A 26,044-nucleotide genomic window follows, 5' to 3' on the forward strand; every position below is an offset into this window, starting at 1 on the left:
TTCGATTCCCGTCGGGGGCACATGCCCAGGTTGTGGGCTTGATCCCCAGTGTGGGGCGTGCGGGAGGTAGCCAATCAGTGATTCTCATCATTGATGTTTCTGTCTCTCCCTCTCCTTCCTCTCTGAAATCAATTAAAAAAAATATATATATAGAATAAATTCTGTAATTAATCTGTCTCCACCTACTAGATTCTAAACTGCATAGGGCAGGGACCTTTGTCTTTTTTTATTCATAGATATATCACAGTGGTAGATGCATGGAAAATATTTTTGAATGAATGACCATCTGCATTTAAGATTTTGGAGTGTCCTTATAGAAAATAACTGGAAAACAACCTGAAGAGAGATGGGAAAGTCAAGGAGAGAGAATTGCTGAAGAAATGTCTTTGGGTAAGAGAAAGGGGATGGAATCTAGTACCCAAGGAAAGGGTCTGACTTTAGATAGGAGCATGGATACCTCATCTATAAATTGATGACAAGGCAGCCTACATGGGTAAAGATGCTGGTAGGTGGGAACAAATGAGAGTTTGGGGAAATTATCTTTTGATTGCTTCAGTTTTCTCAGTGAAATAAGCAAGGTCCTTCGGTAAGTGTGAAGATGGGTGTGGGGGGAGTTGAGAAAAGCTAGTAGGAGAGTAATTAGACTAAGGAAGTATAATCAAGGGGTTGACAAAAGTGGGTTTACCGTTGTGAGTACGTGAAACACATTTTCTTCTTGTATTATTTATTTATTTGTATTAAAAATAAACCTACTTTTGCCCATCCCTGTATTATTAATGGGTCTACTTGATTAAGGGTTCATTTGAGGTTTATGTTCATAAATTGAAATTCAGATTAGTCAGCATGTTTGTTTTACTCCAGCTACAATCAACAGTGACTGAGTATTCATTGAGAACCAGACACTATTACCTGCTGGCTGTAAGATATATTAACAAAACCTCGTCCTAACCCTATGAGGACTCACAGTGTATTGGCATACATATTCATAATTAACCAATTGTGAAATGGTGTGCTAAGTACTATCTCCTCACACAAAGGCAGAGCATTGTATATTAAAGAAGTTCCAGGCTGGTGAGCAATGCAGGTTGTGGAGGGAACAGCAGATTACTGTGAGGAGGCAGAAGATTGCGAAAGAATCACTTCCAAACTCTCACCTCCCTGTGTCCAGTCAAAAACTATGTGTAAATACTATTTTATATAAAATGCTATTATGTAAAAACTGTGCCAATCCCAACCAGATCCCCTGAAACTCATCTTAAACTAGATCTCCAAAACTCATAAATATTGTACCTCTGACTTCTCCCATAAGACACTGCAAAGACTATTAAGATAGCCTCCCTTACTGTAGTAAGCAAAAAAACTCAGTTCTGCTCTATCAACAGGTTATTTTGGAGGTATTTTAAAGAAGCCAGCATTTGATAATCTTGGAGGTCCTATACAAATCTGATCAACTTGGAAACAGCATGCTTTCTGAGGCCCTTTGAGTCTCCTGCACAGGGTCTCTCCAATGACGATGGTAAGGTAAGTTCATATTGAGTTTCAGCTTTGATTTCTTATTTTTCTTCATCAAACACTCCAAATCCTGTTTAATTTGTTTAGTTTGAGAGTGGTATCTAGGAATAAGACGCTCTTTTAAAAATCCAGATTGATCAAGTTTGAAAAACTTATTTTTGGTAGAAATATGCATTATTGCTGACAATACTTTTGTGTCTGTCCTTGTCATTTCTTCATTGTTCATCTGTAAGAAGAAGTCCAGAGGTATCAAGCTAGTTTACTCAGAAGACTTCTCTTCAGATTGGCATCCTTTGGAAAAAATGCCTCAGGTCATTTATGAAAATCTCATCAAATTTTACTCACTAATGTGTTATTCATGAAGATCTAGTTCTCTTTGTGGGGGAGGGGGGCCCAAGATACAAGGTGCACAAGATTTGACTGACTGTTGCCAGACTCGTAGGTTTATCTTTTTTTTTTTTTTTTAATATATTTTATTGATTTTTCACAGAGAGGAAGGGAGAGGGATAGAGAGCCAGAAACATCGATGAGAGAGAGACATCGACCAGCTGCCTCCTGCACACCCCCCACCGGGGGATGTGCCCGCAACCAATGTACATGCCCTTGACCGGAATCGAACCTGGGACCCTCCAGTCCGCAGACCGACGCTCTATCCACTGAGCCAAACCGGTTTCGGCTCGTAGGTTTATCTTTAGTGTCGTTCTGTACCCACTCTGGGTTGAACTCCTACATCTTATATGTATTTCTATTAGAATCAAAACAAATCTTAAGTTTCTAAATGATATAAGCATTATTTGGAATTACAGTGGTTACTTTGAGGAACTTTTTATATGAACAAAATCATTCCTTTGGGAGTCACTTTAAAGCACAAAGGGAGCAGCATCCCAAACATACAATTGTCGACACGTTTTTTAATTTATTGATTTTAGAGCAAGGAGCAAGAGAGGGAGAGACAGAGGGGAAAAACACTCATTTATGCATTCATTGGTTGCTTCTTGTATGTGCTCTGACTGGAGATTGAACCCACAACCTTGGTATATCAGGGCAATGCTCTAACCAATTGAGCTAGGGCCTGTCCACATTTTAAAGCAAGAAGAAACTTTCAAAATATATTCAAGGGATTATGAAATTGCCTCCTTAAAAGATTCCTTGGCAAAGGCAAGAGAAAATTGTGAAAATTTAAAAATGAAATCTTTTAGATCCCTTAAAATCAACTTTGAATATAAAGTCCTTTATTCTTCTTTTCTATTTTCTCTTATGTTCCTTCATTTTTCTCTTTTCTGTTTATCCTTCTGATCTTCTCTCCTTTCCTCCAAAATACCTCATAAGAAGATGGTCTTGTAGGTCTAAAAGAGAAAAATCACTTTGTTTCATATGAGAGACACCACTTTCCATACGTCAAGTATTTATAATTACTGCCTCCTGCACGCCCCCTGCTGGGGTTGACGGGGACTTGAACTGACAACATTTTGGTGCATGGGACAACACTCAACCAATTGAGCTACACCAGCCAGGGCTCTAGTCTTTTTTCTTTAAGTAACTGCCTTAAATTATCAATTTTTAAAAATCATTTTTATACATTATTCAAATTTTAATAAACTATTGAACTTTTCACTTTTTTTGCTTTTACCTAAAATATGGTTGGTTGGCAATACAAATTCTGGCTTTTAAAAGATGACTAGAGCATCCTTCTAGTTGCTATCCCATTCATGATTCATGAATCGCTTAAAGCTAATTAGATATTGAAATTCTTTTTTTTTAATCTTGAAATTCTCACGTAAATATACTGTCTTAAGATCTTCTTTTCAAGTTTGATTAACATTTGAAAATATATTGTAATGTTTTGATATTGGACTTTTAGTAATAAAAAACATGGGTATATTTAGACCTTCAAGAATAATTTAACCAAGGGAAATAGGCAAGAACAAAACAAAAACATTAGCTTTTAGTAGCTGTAAAACAATGTGAGGCTTTCACAGTAACAGACTTCTTTATCAGTTGTATAATAGTAATTCTTTATTCATGAGGTGCTTATTTCCATGGAAACACTGAGATCATTTTAATTTTTAATTATACTAGAGTTTACAGTTCCATAGATTTTAACTCTAGCAGTAAGCACAGAAGCTAGAGCTTCACCCACTTCCAATTAAAAAATATAAAGGAAGAAATGGTAGTTTAAAATGATCAAGAATTTCATGTAGCTTTAATTGTTTTTTTTTCTTTTTAATTCTTATAACATTGTATTGCTCTAAGAAAGAAATATTCCTTGTTACATGACAAGTAAAGAAATCCAGATATTGATTAACATGAATTTGAATGAGAATAATTGAATTTCAAGAAAACTGCTTTCTGAGAACAAGAAATCTCTCCCAGTCTCAAAATTTTCTTTTGTTCACAGGAAATAAGAATTTAAAAAGAGAAAATGCTAATTTTTAAATAAAAAATTTCCTGTAATTTTCTTTTTCTTCTTGATTAAAGAGTTTTTCTCGATTGTAGATTGTGGAAGTCTTAACTTTTAATTAACTTCCCAGCCATGATAGAAAGTTCATTATACATGAAAGCAAAGTGGTTTTCTTTCATGTTTCAACTGAATTTTAAGCACTACATTTTGTATAGTGAGGGGAGTGTATGATTACATGTTGCCTTGGGAAATATATCACAAGGTCTAGAACAACAAATATAGTTTTAATCTTGTCAAGTCCCTACTTAAAAACTCTAATTTTATACAGAATGAAATCTAAATCATTGAGCCAGCAGTCAGGACTAGTTGCAACCTGAAAGGGGACCAGGCCAGAGTGGGTGTGCCTCTGACTGGCCTGTAGTGTGTGGGTTCTTGACCTCATGCAGGAAAGATGTCCCAGCATGAGTCCAGGTGGTTTTGAGTATGTTTATTAAAGCTGGGACAGTGAAACGAGGAAAGTCCTAGGACAGAAGAAGCAACAGGAGACAGCCTAGGCCGGGCTGCTTTGGCTCTCTAGAAATCTTATAGGAAAGAAGTGAGCCCAGGTGGGGCTGCTGTCAGAAAAGGGGGGGCCTTGGGAACAGGTTCAGGGGGTTAGCATGGGATGGATGGCTGCTGCCCATAGCTTCCCTGGTTGCAAGTCTGGTGGGGTCCCTTAGAGCAGCGATCGCCAACCTGTGGTCTGTGAGGTCCGAAAGGTTGGTGACCGCTGCCTTAGAGCTTAGGAGATGCTCCTGTGGGAGAGAGGCGCTGTTGTGCTCCCGGGCGGCGGGAAGAGAGTAGGAGCCCGGTCCTTCATCTTGAGGGTTTTAAAGGCTGGGAATTTAGGGGAGGTCTTAGGGCAGGATCTCAATAGAATAGTCATCAGCTTTTCCAGGTGTAGCCTTTCAGGGTCATGGTCTCCACTGATTGGTCAGCATCAGGGCTGGGGGTCATTAGTCATCACAGCTGGTCCTTGCGTTTTGCTGGTTTGCTGGGCCTGGAACTGAAATACAACTGAGGCCTAGATGTTATCTCCAGGGAGGAAAGGTGTGTGTGTGTGTGTGGTGGTGGTGGTGGGGGTGTCTTAACCCATGACCAGTGATATGAAAGGTCACGGGGACCTAAACCACACGGTCAGTGATTTGCCAAGGCAGGATATGCCAGTTTTGCCCATTGCTAGGCACCAGTGGCTTTCTGCACTGGTGACCTCTATCGGGCGGTAAATTGCTCAGCCAGTTTGTTCAGCTGTTTCCCCATCCCACTTGCTAAGGAATTTTCATAGCTTTTTACTATCCTGCCTCAGGTGGAGCATGCATTTAAAAATTTTTAAAATAAAAATAAGTTGGAAAAAAAAAGATATCAACTGCCAGCCTGGAGAAGGTGACAGTCTAAGTGTGCAACAACCGTCCTGCTAGCCAAGAACCTACATGGCCTTCTTTTGGCCAAATATTGAACATGTTTATTTTTTAAGAAAGATGACAAGCCCTGGCCAGGTGGCTCAGTTGGTTGGAAAGTCGTCCTGTTGCAGGTTTGAGTCCCGGTCAGGGCACAGACCTAGGTTGTAGGTTCTCTTTAGGAATGTTCGGAGTAAAAGTGACTGGAGCTTCACTGGAGAGACACTGAAGAGAATTGGGAGAGATAAGGGAACTGGGGATTGTCCAGTAGACACTTCTTATTTAAACCTATGCAGTGAAATATTGCACTTGTTTCTTTTTTGGTGTAAGAAAAGAAATGAACTAAACAAAGACATAGCTCCTAATCTTCCCTCGTGACTCTCTATAATCTTTGGGCACTTGAAACCTTCAGCACAAGAACTGCTTAATCCTTCATTGCGATTCAGATGCTAAACGTGTCTTTCATCGGAGGGAAAATGGAAAGGAGATATTAGAATGGGATAATCCTTGTTCACAAAAGTTTAATGCTTACCTGCCTACCCCAATATTAGAATGATTAGATGGGCAAGATAATCAACTAGCAGATTGCTCAGAGACAATATAGATAAATTCCCTGACTTTCTCCTCTCTAGTGCATAACTAGAGACCTCCTGCGGAACAGAAAGGATGAACCTGCCCCACAGGTTACATGCATTTGCCCCACAGGTTACATGCATTAGTCCTTTGTGAGTTTACTAAGGTAAGTCAGAGCTCTGGAGTCTCCTTACTGGTGACAAAGCTGAGGCTTGATCCTGTGATGTGAACATTAAAACAAAATACTGCCACCCTTTGTGTTTCAACAGAAACATCCATGTGTCAGATGATTTATCTATCTCTTTCTAGATGTAAGCCGAGGGAGGTTGGGGCCTGCAGGCTGGGGGCAGCTCCTGCATTGAACGTCTGCCCCCTGGTGGTCAGTGCATGTTATAGCGATGGGTCGTTCTGCCAGTCGTTCCACCAATTTGCATATTAGGGTTTTATTATATAGGATAGTGAAAGAGATTATTTCTTTCATTATACTGTCTTCAAATACTTATTGTACTGTGCATAAGACACTATTCAAGGACCTGAAGATATAGCATTGAATAAAGTCCCTGTTTTCATAGTTCTTAACATTTTATTAGGGGGAACCTCATAATAGGCAAATAAATACATCAGCTGATAAGTGCTATAATGAAAAATAAAGTAAGAGAGAAAAGGGGGTACTATTTTCTAATGAAGGGTCAGGGACTGCTTCATGGAAGTGTTAGTCTTTTGGGCTGCTGTAAAAAATACCAGACTGGGTCATTTCTAAACAGAAATTAATTTTCACAGTTCTGAAGACTGGAAGTTCAAGGTTAGTGTTGTTGGAAGAATGCCTTCTTTCAACTCCCAGACTTCTACTTACCTACTCACAGGGCAGAGAGGGCTGGGGAGCTCTGTTAGATCTTATAAAAACACTAATCCCATTCATGAGGGCATTCTCTCATGACCTACCAGTCAGTAGCGCCCCAAAGCCGCCACCTCCTAACACCATCACATTGGGGTTTGAATGTCAACATATGAAATTTGGCGCACACACACATCTATCTACACAGCAGAAATGGACAAGGGGATTCTGGAGTGGAGACTTGAAGATTGTGTGTGGACATCAGGGGAAAGAGCATTTCCGGTCCAGTGGCAGTTTATGTAAAATCCCTGAGACTGCAGTGTGCTTTGTGAATTTGAGGAGCAGCAAGGAAGACTTGTGTCTGGAGTGAAAGAAGGGAAGCCCAGGATATTAGAGAAGTTAGAAAGTGTGGGAGGAAAACAGGTCCTTCCCACCATTTAAGGTAGGGTGGGAAGCCATCGGAGAGGTTTTAGTAGAGGGATGGCATCTTCTTTCTATGTTAAAAGATCACTTTTGTTGCAGTATTGAAAATCATCCATGGGTGGGGAGAGTCCATAAGTAGAGGCACGGAGAAAAATTGGCTTTGCAACAAACCAGAAAAGACTATTTTAAAGTTTTTTTTTTTATTTTTTGCTTTAAAATAATGTTTTTATTGATTTCAGAGAGAGGAAGTGAAAGATAGAAACATCAATGGGAGAGATGAACAGGTACCTCCTGCACACCCCCTAGTGGGGGGTGGAACCCACAACCCGGGCATGTGCCCTGACTGGGAATCTAACCGGTGACCTTCTGGTGCATGGGCTGACACTCAACGGAGAGCCACACTGCCAGGCAAACCAGAAAAGATTTAATGGTAACTCACATCAGGGTGGTAGTGGTGGTGGAGTAGATAATGGTTAAAATCTGGATATATTTTGAAGATACAGCTGAAAGGGTTAGATTGAATGTGACACATATGTGACAGGTTGCAAGGATACCCCCTAGGTCAGTGGTCGGCAAACCGCGGCTCGCGAGCCACATGCGACTCTTTGGCCCCTTGAGTGTGGCTCTTCCACAAAATACCACGTGCGGGCGCCCACGTACAGTGCGATTGAAACTTCGTGGCCCATGTGCAGAAGTCAGTTTTCGGCTCTCAAAAGAAATTTCAATCGTTGTACTGTTGATATTTGGCTCTGTTGACGAATGAGTTTGCCGACCACTGCCCTAGGTTCTTGGACTGACCAGCTGGAAGAATGGAATTGCTAATTACTATAATAGCAAGAGGAATTCCTCACCCTCCTTCTGAAGTTTCACATGCTGAGCTGCACATGCCTGTTAGCCAGCCAAGGAGAGATGCTGAAAAGGCATAATTTGCAAGCAACTACTCTAAATTACTCGCAACTCAGTCGTCTTGGAGTGAAAGTAGCTATTAATAGTAAAGGAATGGGCATGGCTGTAGCCCAACAATCTTTACAACACTGAAACTTGAATTTCACCCATTTTTCATGTATCATGAATTATTATTTTGATTTTTGTTGTCTACAAAACCTAAAATAGTTTTCTCTCTGGCTTTTACAGTTAGCTGACTGCTGGTATATATGAAACAAGATGGGACATTAGTTGATAATTTTGAAAGATTGGTGATGGTATGCACATGGGATTTCATTATATTAGTTTACTTTTGTATACGCTTGACATTTTTCATAATAAAACGTTTAAAAATGCTTATGTCTACCAACGGCGATCAATCTTAAGAATTATCCCCTGCCCCTTATAAAAAACACACTCTAAAAGTTGTATCTCGTAAATGCAGCCGTTTGTCTTTTATTTCTTTTCCTGACAGCAAAAACCGTTTTGAAACTTTCAGTAGTGGTAAAAGGAGATTTTTAGGACTGGACGCTCGGCGACGGGGAAAGTACGAAGCCTAAAAGCACGTTTAAGGAAACGGATTTTTTGTGGCGCGGAGGGACAGTTGTCTGTTTTTTTACATTACTGTAGACCACGAGGGCCAATTCCCCTTTTACAACAAGAAATCCAAACAAAACACATCAGCTGTCACGGTATTGCCCGCTGCCCTCCGATGACTCCCGAAAATGACGCCATTAGGCAAACGCTACGTCAGCCGGACCCCAGCCGTGGCGGCGCGGACGTCAGCACGTAGGCGCCCCCCTTCCAGTCCAGGCCTGCGGGAGGACTGGCTGGAGTGGCGCCCGCCGCCGGGTTTGCAGGAGACGGCGAGATTGCGACTGCGCCGGCATTGCGGGGCGGGGCTTCACCTCACCCCGCCCCCTCCCAGCATGAGTGACCAATGAACAGCGACTGCCCTGAGGCCGGGGAAATTCTCAGAGGCTGGAATGATTAGCCGAGGGGACAGCCCCGCCCCTGGCTCCTCCCAGCCCTCGCGCCCCGCCCCACGCCGTCGCCGCCCGCCTCCCTCTCCCGCCCGCCTCCCAGCTGCGGGGTGACACGGGGCTTCGGGTTGGTGAGGGGGCGAGGCAAAGTTAGACGTCGGCCCGGGGCGGCGGCGCAGTCCCCCACGCGAGCGCGGTGAGGAGGAGCGGGCCGTCGGGAAGAGGGGTCTGCGTGGCAGAAACGCGAGGGCCCGGGTGCTTTGTGGTTGCGCGCTGTGGACTGAGGGGCGGCCGCGGGGGGCGAGGTGGACCCGGGTGTGTCCCGGGGCGGCCGGCCGGCCGGGCGTGGGGAGCGGGTGGGAGACGCCGGGCTCTCCTCGCCCCGTTCCCATAGCTTTTCTTGGCAGCTGGGCCCACCCAGTTCGCCTTTCTGACGGCTGTCTGGGAGGCGAGGAGGAAATGGAAAGATCTCCGAAAACACTCGGAGGCTTCCCCGGCCGGGCGGTGTTCCTGGCCGGCCGCGCGTGCCCTTTCTTCCCGGGTGGGGGGCGGCGGCGGGGCCCGTGGGCAGGTAGGTGTTCACGCTCCGGGGACCGTTCAGGCAAACAAACCAACCAGGAATCCCTCCCTCTCCGCCCCCACGCCCTGCCCGGCAGCCCGGCGACAAACATTTCCAAGTTTAAGAAGCAGACTCGGAAATTCTGAGGGATTCTGTGTGTCCAGGAGTAAGATGGCTTTTTTTTTCCTTTTTTTTTTAAATAGAAAATATGAGTGGCGACGTCGTGCCGCTGTGTGTTATGACTGGACGCATTTTTTGTTCTGGGCACGCATCTTCCTGAGGGATGTCCGTGTGAAACACCATTAGCTGTCACGTTTCCCTGAAACGCAGGTTTCCCCGCAATCTGAGAGTAAATAAGAGCTTAGGCTGTTGTTTAAGGGAAGTGAGGCGGATACCTCTCTCTCTCGTTCTGATAAATCTACAGTTTTTTACCAGGACCTCTTTTTTCTAGCAGATATTTGCATGTTTTTCCCTTTCACAGGTTTATTAAAGGACCAGCTACCCCTGGTGAAGATAAGTTGGAGTCACTGCTGAAACGGAATTTTAATGACCAGAAGACAGTCCATGGATTGCACTTCTTTTTGTTTTCACTGCTGCTCTGAGCTTGCCTGTAACAGCTGAAAAACTTGGAAAATAAAATGAACATGCTGTGGTGTTGAACATAATTTTTTTTTTTGAGGAAAAATTAAAAGTGCCAGAGTGAAAGCCAGAATGGCATCCAGAGAGAGGCTCTTTGAACTTTGGATGCTTTATTGTACAAAGGTAACTGCTTTCTTTCTTATTTCTGCGTTTTAAAATACTTGGCTATAAAGTTTTGTGACTGGCCTTATTAGCACTTTATTTAATGGATCATAACCTATTTGTTGATAGTAGTGACCCGCAATTTAAAAACACGGATTTGCTGTTGACCATTTCTTCAGGTTTGAACACATGCACAACACTGGCATACTGTTCAAAACTGTGGGGCGTGGTTTTTATTTGGTATTTGTCTTCAGTGATCCCCAAACTATATAAGTAAAATGACGACCTTCAGAGATAAATAAAATGTTTTCATTTTTGTTTGTGCTTTCCTCTTTCTCCCACAAGTGGGAGAAGAGCATTAGACATTTTCCTCATGGTTAACCTTTTAAGTTGTATTAAAAAGGTGACTGGTTACATAAAACGGTTTTTGATTTGAGGTGGTTACTCGGAGCTAGCCGTGATGTTAGCACCTGAAGAGCATCGTGTCATCTCATCCTCACAACAACGCTGTGCGATGGGTGTGGTAATTATCCCCTTTGACTGAGGAGGAAACTGATGCTGAGGTTAAGGGGGCTGCCTAGCAGAACTGAGCTTGAAACTCAGTACTGCCTGATTCAAGTCCATGGTCTTATCCATTATGACTCCTTGCTATTTTTGGTTTTGTCATTCAAAAATAATTTTCTTTTCTCTCTTTGCCTTTATGTGAATTTTTTACATGTTAGCTTTGATTTTAGGTTATTGGAGGAGAAGGGTACTACTTTAAACACCTGTTTCAAGCGAGGAGCTCCAGTACCACTTTGAAGATACTGGCAGGGGTCAGAGGAACATCTTTAATCTACTTTAGTTACTTTAGGTCTCTGTGGTGAAGTTTGCAAGTCTCAGCCTCTGTTTCGGTTACCCCTTCCGGCTTCTTTTTTATACTTTCAGCTCTTTAATGAACAAGTTATTCTTTTTTTTTTATTTTTTTAATATATTTTATTGATTTTTTTACAGAGAGGAAGGGAGAGGGAGAGAGAGTTAGAAACATCGATGAGAGAGAAACATCCATCGATCAGCCGCCTCCTGCACACCCCCTACTGGGATGTGCCCACAACCAAGGTACATGCCCTTGACTGGAACCGAACCTGGGACCCTTCAGTCTGCAGGTCGACGCTCTATCCACTGAGCCAAACCGGTTAGGACAACAAGTTATTTTTAACAAATAATCTCAGTTATCTGTAATATTAAATTTTAGAAGTTACACTGGAATTTTCTTTGACTTTCTGACTTGGTTTTGTTTTTTTTTAATATATTTTTATTGATTTCAGAGAGGAAGGAAGAGGCAGAGAGAGATAGAAACATCAATGATAAGAGAGAATCATTGATCGGCTGCCTCCTACACGCCCCACAACTTGGGGATTGAGCCCACAACCTGGGCACGTGCCCTTGACCGGAATCAAACCCAGGACCCTTCAGTCCACAGGCCGACACTCTATCCACTGAGCCAAACCAGATAGGACTGGTTTGGTATTTCTTACAATTATAGAAGGACATATACTTTGAAATGTTTAATACGGTTTTTTAAAATAGATTTTAGTCTTGTGTACTTTAATGCCAGAAATGTCTTTTTAAAAATAGACCCCTCTTCCAATAAAAAAGAATCCAAGTCACCAGACACTTTTGAAAATAGTCACTAACACGTTAGCCAAAAATTAAAATATATTTTAATATGAATGCCTAGTAGTTTGAAAATGACTTTATTTAAAAATACCTCAAACTTATTAGGCTTTACTATTTTCTGGATGACAAAAGGTAAATGGGGTTATATTGTCTTATTAGTTATGTTGTTTCTAGGTTGAGTTCATGTTTTATTTATGTGACACTATGCTAATTGAAAAAAAATAGTATAGTTTGTTGGCATACACAGAATTTTGTTCTTAATGATGTTTAATATAAATATGAATCCTTCTGTTCATTAAAATCTAAGTAAATAGTGAAGGCCTGTCACAGTCAAATTTTGAAGCTGTTCTTGGACAGGAAGATAAGTCCCATTTTTCTGTCCCATTTAAATCACTTGTGCACTTAAGATTTAAAATTCCTTTCAACTGTTTTAAAAAAATTGTTCTTTAATACAATGATTTTATGTTTCACTATTCATGAGTAAGCTACTTGTAAGCTAGACAACAACATTCTTTCCCACAAACACCTTGAATTCAACTAGCTTTCAAATATACATCATAAATTTAACACTTCTGCTCCGTAGTGAGGATGATTACCATATATCCAGTTCTCTATACTTTCTCTCTGGCTTTATTGCTCTCCCTCTAGCATATAGCCCTTCAAGCCAGCTGACTTTTTTTTCACCAATTAAGAACTTTTTAAACCTTTGATGGGTTTTCAGACTTCAGGACTGCTTGCATCTTCTTTTAACTGAGATCCAACTTGGAGCTATTTCTGGGCTTACAGTTATGGAGTCTAGTTTTGGTTCTGCTGGTGTTTTGTTTTGTGAACTTGAACAAGACTTACCTCTTTGGGTCTCAGTTTTCTCTTTTTGTCAAGTAGTAATAGTGTGTGTACAAGGAGAATGCTTGTCTAACTCACCATTAAGATTTTAGTTCATTTGTTTTGACCTCTGAGGGACATGGAGTTCTTTTGTACTTATTCTATGGATTATCATATAGAATTTTTTTGTTCATCTTTCATTTTTAATCTTTTATTATGGAAAATTTCAGGCAGTTACAAATAGAGAAGATACTGTAGTGAACCCTTTTATATCTGTCACCCTGCTTCAATAATTATCAATTTACTAGAGGCCCAATGCACGAAATTCGTGCAAGGGGCTCGGCCCTCGCAGCCCCAGCTGCCTCGGCCGGCCCTCGCGGCCCCTCGCAGCCTTGGCCAGCCCTCACAGCCCTGGCTTTGTCCAGAATGTCGTCCAGATGGTCGTTCTGCTGTTCGGTCTAATTAGCGTATTAGCTCTTTATTATATAGGATTTTCAATGATGTTTCATCTATAACATTACACTCACTACACCTTCTCTACCCCTGAATTATTTTGAAGCAAATTCCAGATAACGTACGATCTTAGCCATAAAGATTTTAAAAATATATCTGTATATATAAAAGGCCAAGTGACTGTCCGACCATCCGACTGGCCGGTAGGTATGACACGCACTGACCACCACGGGGGCAGACGCTCAACACAGGAGCTGCCCAGCTGTGGTGACTTGGTAGTGGCAGTTCTTGGGTGACGCACCGCAGAACCAGAGAGGAGAGAGCCTGATTCCGGGTGTCACCTGAGAACTGCTCTTTTGCAATCCGGGACCCCTCGAGGGATGTCAGAGAGCCGGTTACAGCTTGATCCCCGCAGGCCAGGCTGAGGGACCCCACCTGCCAGAGGGACCCTGCTCACTCCGCAGACGCCCTTTGAGCCATGGTGCCACCCCAGGTGCAGCCTGCCTGGGAGGGACGCGGGGGTGAGTGGAGGGGGAGGTTGACTCCAGGGTGTGTCCAGCATGTCTTGCCCAGTCCCACCTTGCCAGCCACCTTCTAATTAATTTCCTTTTAATGTGCACAAATCTGTGCACTGGGGCACTAGTTTATAAAATAACTCTTAAAAACATAATCACAATATGATAATTCTTTAAATCGTTAAATATTTGGTCAGTGTTTAAACTTTCCTGGTAGTATCATAAATGTTTTTATTTTTTGCTGTTTGACTCAATATTTCTACAAAGTATACACGTACTTTGTTGAAAATCTGTTCAGTTTTTAATCTATACATTGCCCCTCACCATACTTTATATTTTTATTCCTTCTATATGTTGAAGAAATCAGGTTTTAACATTAGCACTTTTCTCAGTCTGGGTTTGCTGGCCAAATTCCCTTGATTTAAATTATTGTTCCTCTTTACTAGTGTCTGCAAACTGGAATATCTAGAGGCTTGATTGATTCACATTCTATTAGGTGGGGGGAGGCTAGAATAATTTATGACCATCTTGGTTATCAGTGGGTTTTGCCTTCATACATTAATTATTTTGTTAGGAGTTTGCAAAGCTGTGACATCCAATTCTGTCATTTCTATATTTATTAGTAGCACATATATTGAGAAATGTGCCCTCATCAGTTATTTGATGACAGTTCTTTAAAGGGAAGTCAGGCAGAATAAATGTTTGATATTTCTCTCTGTTTTTAGAATGACTTGATATGTTAGCATTCTTCCAAGGTTACCAATTATTTTTCTTAAGTATCAAGTTTGTCTTTAATGTTTAAAATTTAAACGTCTACTATTTTGCTGCTCCAGTTGGTATGCTATCTATATCAAACAATGTATACACACCTGGTTAAAGAAGATGACTTTGAAGACTTTTGAAGGTCTGCTTCAGGGCATTAAGATTAAGAGACATCCCTCTTGTTTGCTACAGTGCTAATCTTAACACAGGTGTTCTACTGTGTATTAGCAATAGATTGATATTAAGGTACCATCCCAGCGTTTGTATGTAATGTGATGTTTTAAAAGTTTAGTAGGTGTTTAAGTAGAACTATATTAGAAATAACTCTTGGGTAATACTGTTCAAAGGAATACTACGAGAATATATAAAGGTCTTCTATCTATTAGTCTGGGTTCATTTGCAAGCCTAAATATTATGATTAAATTCCTTTAAATAGAACTAAAATAAGTTACTGGTTTCAGTTTTTAGCAGATAGGTGCTCATATATTGAACTCAATATTTGAAAAGAATTTGGGTAAAAAAAACTTTGCAGTTTATTTTTTTAAATAAGCTAGCCTAAATGTTCACTTTCTCCTGTTGGAAATAAGATTTAATTGCATTGTTAGAAACATTCGTTTTCTAGTAGGTTGTTAACTGCATGTAATTATCATTGCATAATACTGGCAGGATAACTTATGATCACCCAACATTCCTGCTCTCTACAGATTATTTCAACAGTGTACGAGACTAATTGCATAATACTGGCAGGATAACTTATGATCACCCAACATTCCTGCTCTCTACAGATTATTTCAACAGTGTACGAGACTAATTCAGATTGCTTCTAAATGGTCATCCACACCCAGGGTCAAGGATTCTATTAACAGTGCATTTCATATAGCTCTTATAAGTTAAACATTAATTAGAACAGGTTTAATGTTGTATCTGGATTTTAGTTCAATAGTTAACTACTACTTCTTGTCTGAACATATTTTTCTTGAGTGTAGAATGTAAATTGATTTCTTAATATCTAAAGATTTTAGCTTATATTATCTGCATTAGGCATCTGTTATTCCTTGTATCTTTTGACATTGCTTCATTTAATGTGCTTGTGGTAAGAGAGACAGTGCTGGCAACCATTTGGTCTCTACATTATCTGACAACTTTTTGGAATTTACCGTATTTTCGGTATGTATTGCATAGAATAAGACATGTATATCATAAAGTCCTCCTTAGATAGGAATAAGGATATATTTTTGTTCGACACTTAGTCTTTTGGGAGTGCTGCAGTTGGTCACCATAATATGCAGAAGAGAAACTGAGCCTTGAGAGGCTTATCAAATTCTTTGATAAGATTAAGTTATTTTTGTTCTGTCTGGTGGAAAGTATCAAATGTATTAACTCAGTAAAAAGATACAAAGTGACTCAAAAGCATGACATTTTGAAATGTGGCAATGTGGGTGAAATTTGTGGTTGTTTTTGTCATTAGCAGGTTTATTTAATTTTTGGTAATTCAATTTACACAGAAAAATTTTGTGAAGCTATAGAATCAGAGCCAAGATTAAGTCCACATCTGCTTCTGATCTGAAGGACCTAAAAACAGGTTACCTAATTTATATTTTCAGATTTCTCATCTGTCAAATGGAAAAAAATAATTATTTTGCATATTTCTCAAAGTTATTGAGAAAAAAATGAGTTGATTGTATTTAAATGCAAATCAAGGGGAAGAAATATAAAAATGTAATCTTTTAAAATGTAATCTTTTATTACTATTTTAAAAATACATATATGGGCATGAGAGTATATCAGTATTACTTCCATTTTGCCTTTGTATTGTATAATAATAGAGGGCAGTATTTTGTTGTCTTTTTATCAGTAGTGATGAGTGTTAATTTTTAATTTATATTCTTTTAAGCATAGTGCTTAATTATCCTAATGATTTGTGGTTTTATTTATTTTTTTAACTCTAAACCAAGTTTGTTTTGGATCTTGATGATGCTCCATTTCCTGCTGTTGCCCTTTGTCCTGCTAAATCTGGAATATGACTGAGATGGATAGTTTTGAAATGAGCTCAGAGTGAAGTTCCTTTTCAGAATAAAAGTTTTGTTTCATAAAGAAAATAGGTTATAGAGGTGTTTCATTCAAATAAAAAAGCAAGCACCTCTTTATATACATATATTTGGATAAAATTGAATGAATGAATATTCTGAGAAAATTATAATTTATTCAATTTTGGTTATAATCCTAAGCAAAGTTTTCCATAAGATACACAGTATACACCAACCCTTATAATTTAAACTTGTTTAGTAAGTTTTAGTATATGCAGAGTGTATTAATGGCTCTTAATTTTTTGTGGCTTAATCATTACTTTGTATATAAGGAAAGTAATGTTAGACCTATGCAAAACAAAACAAAACAAAACAAAACAAAATCATTAGCAGCTCAATAGTAGTGGCTACCAATTGCATCTTTATTTGAAGACATTAGATGTAAAAGCAAGAAATGAATATTTTACATCTATAGACATGAGAGTAGCTTTTAGGAATATTACCTTTGTGGTTTGAATTGAGCTTATGAACTATAAAAAGTTAAGATGCATGAAAATTTCTTGTTCTTTCTTTTTGAATATCAATTTAATATTTTCCTGGTGGAAGGCAGAATTGATAATACTTAAAAGTGTAGAACATGAGGGGAAAAAAAACAATTTAAAATAATGATTAGTACTTGGTCATCCCATTCACCAAATTAGCTAGCACAGGTTCACTAGGTTTTAAGGTAAACATGTGAGTTCGCAGTGGGACATCTAAGTAGGGATACACTCGTAAGTCTGGAGTCAGAAGGGTAGTCTATGCTGGAAGTAAATATTTGAGTATTAATCATATTGGCAATTATTGAAGAATTATATGAGAGAAGAGGTTCAAAGTCAGGGAGTCCTGGATAATGTTATAATTTAAGAAGTGGATAGAGGAGGAAGAATTTGTAAGGAGTTTGAAATGGAGGAGAATCAGGAGTGAGTGGTTGCTTCAGAAAGTATAGGGATGTTATAAAGAAGAGAGTAGTCAGTAGTGTAAAATGCAACAAAGCAGTGAAGAAAAACATTATGGAGCATGTATTGGATTTGACACTTAAGAGATTATTGCGTATATGCATAACCCATGGACACAGGCAGTGGTGTGGTGAAGGCCTGGCCGGGGGGAAGCCAGGTGGAGGGAGTCAATGGGGGGGAAAAAGGGGGACATCTGTAATATTTTCAACCAATAAAGATAATTTTTTAAATTGATATTCAGAGAGGAAGGGAGAGGGAGAGAGAGATAGAAACATCAATGATGAGAATCATTGATCATCTGCCTCCTACACGCCCCCTACTGGGGATCAAGCCCACAACCCCGGCATGTGCCCTTGACCGGAATTGAACCTGGGACCCTTCAGTCCACAGGCTGACTCTCTTATCCACTGAACCAAACCAGCCAGGGCAATAAAGATGAATTTTAAAAAAGATTATTAGCAAAGTAGTTCTAGAAAGAGTGGGGGGAAAAGATGTTAAAAATGCAAGTTCTCATTTTATTTTTAAATTCAAGACTAAATTATTTCCAAATTGCTATTAAAATATTTAAGTGTTTACTCTTCATTTTTGTGTTTATCTGGATAAGTATCTTTAGTGGTCTGTGTACCACCCTTTGCATGGTACTAGTCAACAGCATCTGAAAATTTTCAGATTGCCAAGAATCCATCTGTAATTTGAAAAAGACTGCTCTATAAATTGAAATCATGATGATCACTTGGTACCAAAGCATATGTGATCACTGAAATTGAGTAATAGTACTAGTTACAAGGTAGTCAGCTCTAATATGCTTAAATTAATCCTCTCTAATAAAATGGTAATATGCAAATTAACCATCACTCCGCTACATAAGCCACGTCCACCAGCCAAGCCACGCCCACCAGCCAATCAGGGCGAGTATGCAAATTAACCCCAATCCAAGATGGCTACAGCCACTGAGAGCAAGGTTTCCCAGGTAACAGAGCAAGCCAAGCTTTCCATAACCGTTGCAGGCCTAAGCCTCCACTCAAGCTACAAAGTTTCAATTATAGAAGGTAAACAAATTCAAACAAATGGCGGCAGAATGGAGCTTGAGAGAGCAGGCCAGGGTTGCCGGCGGCAACAGGGGAAGCAAAGCTTTCCGCACACCCTGGTCGGGCTCACCCGCTTAAGGCTACAAAGTTTCAATTGTAGAAGGTGAATTAACTGCCACAGAAATGGCTGGGGCCCTCGGAGGGAGCAGCAGGCTTGGCTCTGCTCCAGGCTACAAAGTTTCAATTGTAGAAGGAAAATAAATCCCAGATACCAGGGCCTCTGCTTGGGTTGCCAGGGGGCGTGGCCGGCCTGCAAACCACCACAGGCCCCTCACTCAGGCCGCCCCACGCCCCAAGGGAACCCCACCCTGATCCGGGACACCCTTCAGGGCAAACCAGCTGGCCCCCACCTGTGCACCAGGCCTCTATCCTATCTAATAAGAGTAATATGCAGATTGATCATCACTGCAACACACAATATAGCTGCCCCCATGTGGTCAAAGATCCTGCCCCCATGTGGACACAAGATGGCCACCACAAGATGGCCAGCAGGAGAGGGCAGTTGGGAGGCACCCGGCCTGCAAGGGAGGGCAGTTGTGAGGGACCAGGCTTGCAAGGGAGGGCAGTTGAGAGGGACCAGGCTTGCAAGGGAGGGCAGTTGGAGGTGATCAACCCTTCAGGAGAGGGCAGTTAGGGGTGACCAGGCTGGCAGAGGAGGGAAGTTGGGGGCAAACAGGCTGGCAGGGGAGCAGTTAAGCATCAACCAGGCTGGCAGCAGAGTGGTTAGGGGGTGATCAGGCTGGCAGGCAGAAGCGGTTAGGGGCAATCAGGAAGGCAGGCAGGCAAGCAGTTGGGAGCCAGCAGTCCTGGATTGTGAGAGGGATGTCCCAGATTGGAGAGGGTACAGGTTGGGCTGAGGGACAACCCCCCACCGTGCATGAATTTCGTGCACCGGGCTTCTAGTTTAAAATAAATAGAAGTGTTAATGTAGACTTTAAAAATTCTTATATGGAATTTTTGGACTTGGGAAATGTTTCTAATTACCCCAGTGTTGTTGCACCTAGTTTCAGAAACATAAGCCTCAATCAGTATCTGATATACTGCTGCAACTTTGCTTTTTGTACAGCTTACTTTTTCCATTGCAAAATTACATGGCAAATTTACTACAATGGAGTGAAAAATTGGGACCAAGCATCCAGTCTACTACAGTCATATTTCTTGGTTATAATTATTCATATCCCTCCCATATGCAGTATCTACTTCATGTCTAAGAACTCCAAAAGTCTCATCCAATCATGATATCAGTCTTAACCCTGAGATCTAGTGTTATATATGATATTCAATTGTGATTTCTAGTCATACTGAGACCTATGACCTTAGAAGGCACTTGATAATCTGGCCCCATATAGTGCTGAAACTGAGATAGGAATGATATAATAAAGACTTCTGAAAAAGAGAAGAAAGGTGCTTAAGAGGCATTGGTCCATGGCAGTTCTGAAAACGGCAATGTTGCCTGGTGCCCTCTACCCTCAGAGAAGGAATGTTCCATTATTTGACTCTGGTTCTGTTCCTTGGGAGTAGCTGCACAGGCTGCTGTTCTCTCTTGCTTTTGGATCCATACTCTTGGAGAGTCTTTCTAACTTAATTTTTAAGTACATCTAAAATGGGCATTGGAGACTATGTACGGTCTTGTGACTGAACAGCTCCCTCATTTGGCTTCCTGCATATAGAAAGTTCCCTGTGAAAACTCTTCTGCTAACAGTTGTTTTCTCATATCTAATTATATAGTTTAAAAACTCCCAACATGACATTCTATAGTATTTGAAATAAGAGACATACTTGTCTTACTCCTCACATTAGTGGGAAAAATACTGGAGTTTCCTATTAGGTTATCTTCAGACTTTAGGGCCCCACCCTGCATGACTGGCTTCAATGAACTTTTAAAATCCAACTCATATATAAGTTGGGAGCTGCCTAGCATATGGTTGAAATATATATATGTATCTAAAAGTTTCAAGTTTTAAAACTTGAAGGAATACTGCAACCCAAATATTATTGCAAAGAGGAAGTAAGGTGTTTTCCTTATTTTTACCTGTAACTTTATGGATAAGAACTAGGTGAAATTGTGTGGATTCCTTAATTTCATTACCTGCTAAAGCCTCCCTGCAGGAGAATGGATGTTATCTATATATATAAAAGCCTGTTTGACCATTCGACCAGTAGCCATGACACGCCCTGACCACTAGGGGGCAGACGCTCAATGCACAGGCATGGAAACGTGGAACAGACTTATGAATCTCAGAGGGGAGGAAGGAGGGGGAGGACGGGAAGAGATTAACCAAAGATCTTATATGCATACTAGAGGCCCAGTGCACAGATTCATGCACCGGTGGGGTCCCTTGGCCTGGCCTGCGGGGACCAGGCCGAAATTGGCAGTTCAACATTCCCCGAGGGGCCCCGGATTGCGAGAACGCACAGGCCAGGCCAAGGAACCCCACCAGTGCACGAATTTGAGCACTGGGCCTCTAGTGAGAAGATAAAAGCCTCCTTTAATGTAATTTCATTCACATTTGGCTAGTGACCACTGTATTGGACAGCACATCCCTAAGTGTTTAGATTTCATTTTATGGTAATGGGGAACCATTTGAGGTATTTGAACTGGAGAAAAGAGATAATTAGATTTTAATTTAACAAATTCCATTAGTAGCTGTGTATAGGTGGATGAAATTGAAGCTACAGAGAGAGACCAGTGGGAAGCTACATAGCAATTCAAATGAAAGAGTGTATTATCTTAAACATTGGCAGATGATTAGATGAATATTTGAGTGCAAAATCAATAAAGTTGATTTTGTAATTATTTTATAATTGCTTATTTTATTACATTGGATCATGACTGATAGGATAGCACAGTCAATATTCTAATAATGGTAGCCAACATGTTTTCAGCATTTGCTAAATGTCAGACCTTACATTTATTATTTAGTTCTCTCAACAGCCCTGTGAGATAGGAAATATTATCTTCAATTTATAGATGGAAAACATCAGTGTGACACATATAGTAAATGCAAAAAAGATTTGAAAGGAAAAGAATACAAAACAATGTGGCAAGCAGGATCATGAAATATTTAAATATGTTTATATGTAGCATGGAACATTTCTATTTTGTGGGAGCTTCCTAATTTTGGCACACAGGTTATAAAAATATTTACTAATATTTATTAAGCATATATTATGTGTTAGGCATTGTGATGTAATAAGCCTTGTACACATATTAGGTTGCTTAATTTTCACAATAGCTCCGTAAAGAAGGGTACTATCATCTTCATTCTCATAGAGGAAGAAACTGATGTGCAATCATAGGATGACTTGTTTAAGAAAGTGACAGAGCAGGGATTAGGGTCCACATAATTTGGCCCCAGTGTTCCTGTAGTACTTAATACATTTGTGTGCTGTGTTAATAGATATTGTACAATGTGGAGATAGATCATCCTGTAGTGTTTCAATATATCAAGCTCTCTTAGCCATGAAAATGACTAAGCTTAAGATTTAATTAATGTTTTTTCTGGGTATGTGTGGATCTTTCTTTTTATGGCCTCTGGCAGTAAAGTATAGATCCTCAAAGGCTTTACTCAGGCTGTGTGGAATGAGGCTGATTTATGTGTTAAATTATTTAAGGCCTTGAGTTTATTGATTCTGACTAAACTCTTACCTCTTTTTATCCACTAAACTCCATTTTATTCCTGCTCATGGTTCAGAGACAGTGTAGTACAGTGGGAAGAGCACAGTTGGATTCATATATCCTTGCATTTTAAACTCAGAACTATTGATTATTAGCTGTGTTTTCACAGACAATATCCTTAGAACTTCCCTTTTCTGACCTTTAAAATGGGGGAAATGAAACCTTAGGATAGTTATAAGAAATACATTGGATGATTAAACTCTTTAATGTTTGCTATAGTACTAGGCATATGGCAGATGCTAAAAAACTGCTTTACTTTTTACTGATGTTTTTATGAAACATTTACAGATTTAAGTATCATTTCTTATAGTTGTTCAGCTTCCTAGGAGAACTCTGCATGTGCCAAACACTTGGTTGCTCTGACCTTTAGACTTTAAACCAGATACTGTGGAGTATCTAGATAAACTATGAGGAAAAATGCATTAATTCTTTATGGCATCATGAGACTGTTTTATTTCTAACTTTTACAGAGAGAATCCTCTGCTTTATTAAAAAGGAAAAATGATAAAGAAGCTCCAGTTACTTGTATTTCTGGAGCCCTATCCTGAATTGATGAATGAATGAATGCTCGAATGAATGAATGGCATGGTAGTTGGAAATGAAAAGGCAAGTAATGAAATCCTTGAGAAAATTGCCCAAGAGATAGGTTTTTCCCCCCTGAAATATTTCCATCTTCTCAGTGATGATGAAGATAGTGGCAATTTATGATTTGATTTTGGAACAGTATATTAATAGAAAAACAAATACACAAAAGGTCAGCAGTCTGCATATTCTGAGAACATTCTTTTAGGAATTCTGATTTGTAGTGTAATACTTTTATTTCAGGGAAATAACTAATGATAAAGTAACAAAGACTCCTGAATATCATGTTGAAATTGATTAAAGAAATGTTAAGGATGTGAAGGGAACAAATTTGAACATCATTTAAAAAAATATATGTTTTTATTGATTTTAGAGTAAGGGAGAGGGATAGAGAGAGAGAAACTTCAATGAGAGAGAAACATCCATTGGCTGCCTCCTGCATGCCCCCCCACTTGGGAGTGAGCCCACAACCCAGGCATGTGCCTTGATCGGAAATAGAAATAGCAACCTCTTGGTTCATGAGTTGACACTCAACCACTGAGCCATAAAGGCAGGGCTGAACATCATTTTTTTTTTTTAATATATATTTTATTGATTTTTTACAGAGAGGAAAGGGAGAGGGATAGAGAGTTAGAAACATCAATCAGCTGCCTCCTGCACACTCCCCACTGGGTATGTGCCTGCAACCAAGGTACATGCTCTTGACTGGAATCGAACCTGGGACCCTTGAGTCCGCAGGCTGACTCTCTAGCCACTGAGCCAGACTGGTTAGGGCTGAACATCATTTTTAATGATGCAATTATAATTTTAAAATACATTCAATAAATCCATTTTTTTCCAAATCAGCTTTAAGGTGTAACTTACAGAGCACAAATGTACAGATTATAAGTCAAATCTGATGAGTTTGATAAAACACACGTTAATGTAACTGCTAGTGTATTAAACAATAGTAGATCAAAAATTTCAATCACCTATTAAAAGTTCCCTTTGTGTTCTTTTGTAGTCAGTCTTCTGAGAGACAATGATCTAATTCCTGTCACCCTGCTCTAGAATTTTGTATAAATGAAATATACAGTGTGTATGTTTTAATGCCTATCTTTTGCTGAACATGTTTTTGAAATTATTGTTTGTTGTTGTATCAATCGTTCATTCATTATTAGGGAATAGCATTTCACTGTGTGAATATAGCACAATTTTTAATCCGTTAACCTGTTGATGGAATTTTGGTTTGTTTACAGCTTTTGGCTATTAAAAATAATTCTATGAAAATTTTCCTTATTGAATTTATTGGGGTGACATTGGTTAATAAAATTATATAGGTTTCAGGTGTGTAATTCTATAATACATCACCTGTATTTGTATTTGTGTGTTCAGTGCCCCACGTCAGGTCTCTTTCCATCACCAAGTATCCCCCCTATACCATTTTCTACCTTCCCCCAACCTTCTTACCCTCTGGTAATCATCATACTGTTGTCTGGGAATATGAAGTTGTTTTTTTCCCTTAATCCCTTCACCTATTTCACTGAGTCCTACAACTCCCCTCCCCTCTGACAGCTGTCAGTCTGTTCTCTAAATATGAATCTGTTTCTATTTTGTTAATTTTGTTTATTTGATTCCACTCATGAGTGAAATCATATGATACTTGTCTTTCTTTGACTGGCTTATTTCACTTATCATAATCCTCTCCTGTTGCAAAGGGTAAGGATTTCCTTTCTATGGTTGAGTAATATTCCATTGTGTAAATGTACTACAGCTTTTTTATCCACTCATTTACTGATGGACACTTGAGCTGCTTCCAAATCTTGGCTATTGTAAATAACACTGCAATGAACATAGATAGGGGTACATATATTCTTTCTAATCAGTGTTTTGTGTTTCTTTGGATACATTCCCAGAAGTAAAATCACTGGATCATAAGGCAGTTCCATTTTTAATTTTTTGCGATAACTCCATATTGTTTTCCATAGTGGCTGCACCAATCTGCATTCCCACCAACCATGCATGAGGGTTTTTTTTTCCACCACATCCTTTCCAACACTTGTTTGTTGGTCATAGCCATTGTGACAGGCGTGAGATGATATCTCATTGTGGTTTTAATTTGCATTTCTCTGATGATTAGTGACATTCAGCATCTTTTCATATGTCTATTGACCATCTGTATGTCCTCTTTGGAGAAGTGTCTGTTCAGGTTCTTTGCCCATTTTTTAATTGGATTGTTGTTGTTTTTTTGGTATTGAGTTATATAAGTTCTTATACATTTTGGATATTAACCCCTTATCAGATGTATCATTGGTGAATATGTTTTCCCATTCAGTGGGTTGTCTTTTTTTAATCCTTAGCCAAGGACATGTTCATTGATTTTAGAGGAAAGGAGATCTGAGAGACGCACAGACTGACAGAGACAGAAACATCGATTGGTTGCCTCTTGCATGCACCCTGACCAGGGACCAAAACCTGTGACTTAGGTATATGCCCTGAACAGGAATTAAACCTGCAATCTTTCTGTGTACGGAATGATGCTCAACCAACTGAGGCACAGTGGCTGAGGCAGGTAGTCGTTTCACTTTGTTGATGGTTTCTTTTGTTGTACAAACATTTTTAGTTTGATGTAGTCCAATATTTTTATTTTGTGTTCCTTGTCCAAGGTGATATATCAGAGAATATTGCTATGGGAAATGCCTGAGATTTTACTGCCTATGTTTTCTTCTAGGAATTTAATGCTTTTGAGTCTAACATTCTATGACCATTTTTGTATAAGGTTTTTTGTGGATATGTTTTCACTAATCTCAGGAGAAATAGATAGACCATGTGGTAAATGTATGTTTAACTTTAGAAGAAATGCCAGATTGTTTTCCAAGTGATTATATTATTTTATACTCTCACCAGAAATGTGAGTTCCGGTAGCTCTACATTTTCACTATGTCTTTTACCCATCTGTGTGTCCCAGAAGTCACTTATACTTGGTATGATTAGTCTCTTTAATTTTAGCCATTTTAATGGTTATGTAATGGAGTTTCATTTGATTTTAATTTGCATTTCCCTGAATAACTAATGATGTCGAGCATGCTTTCA

General features: G+C 39.7%; 1 protein-coding gene across 6 annotated transcripts in view; it reads left to right on the forward strand.

The window, feature by feature from the left end:
• Positions 1–274: 274 nt before the first annotated feature.
• The window catches only part of NBEAL1 (neurobeachin like 1), a 142,506-nt gene continuing 116,736 nt past the window's right edge, over positions 275–26,044 (forward strand). For 3 of the 6 annotated variants that reach the window (XR_013814091.1, XM_079782312.1, XM_079782316.1), the window contains exons 1-2: positions 9,131–9,283; positions 10,128–10,408. Coding sequence is in view for 5 of the 6 variants with exons in the window: in XM_079782312.1 (XP_079638438.1) it covers positions 10,358–10,408 (51 nt within the window). In the remaining variant the exon portion in view is untranslated. Of the gene's footprint in view, positions 391–1,382; positions 1,522–9,130; positions 9,284–9,324; positions 9,343–10,127; positions 10,409–26,044 lie in introns of those variants that run through there. The other 3 variants (XM_079782313.1, XM_079782315.1, XM_079782314.1) reach the window with 3 other exon arrangements.

Source organism: Cnephaeus nilssonii (assembly GCF_951640355.1).
Source record: "Cnephaeus nilssonii genome assembly, chromosome: 10".
NCBI lineage: Eukaryota > Metazoa > Chordata > Mammalia > Chiroptera > Vespertilionidae > Cnephaeus > Cnephaeus nilssonii.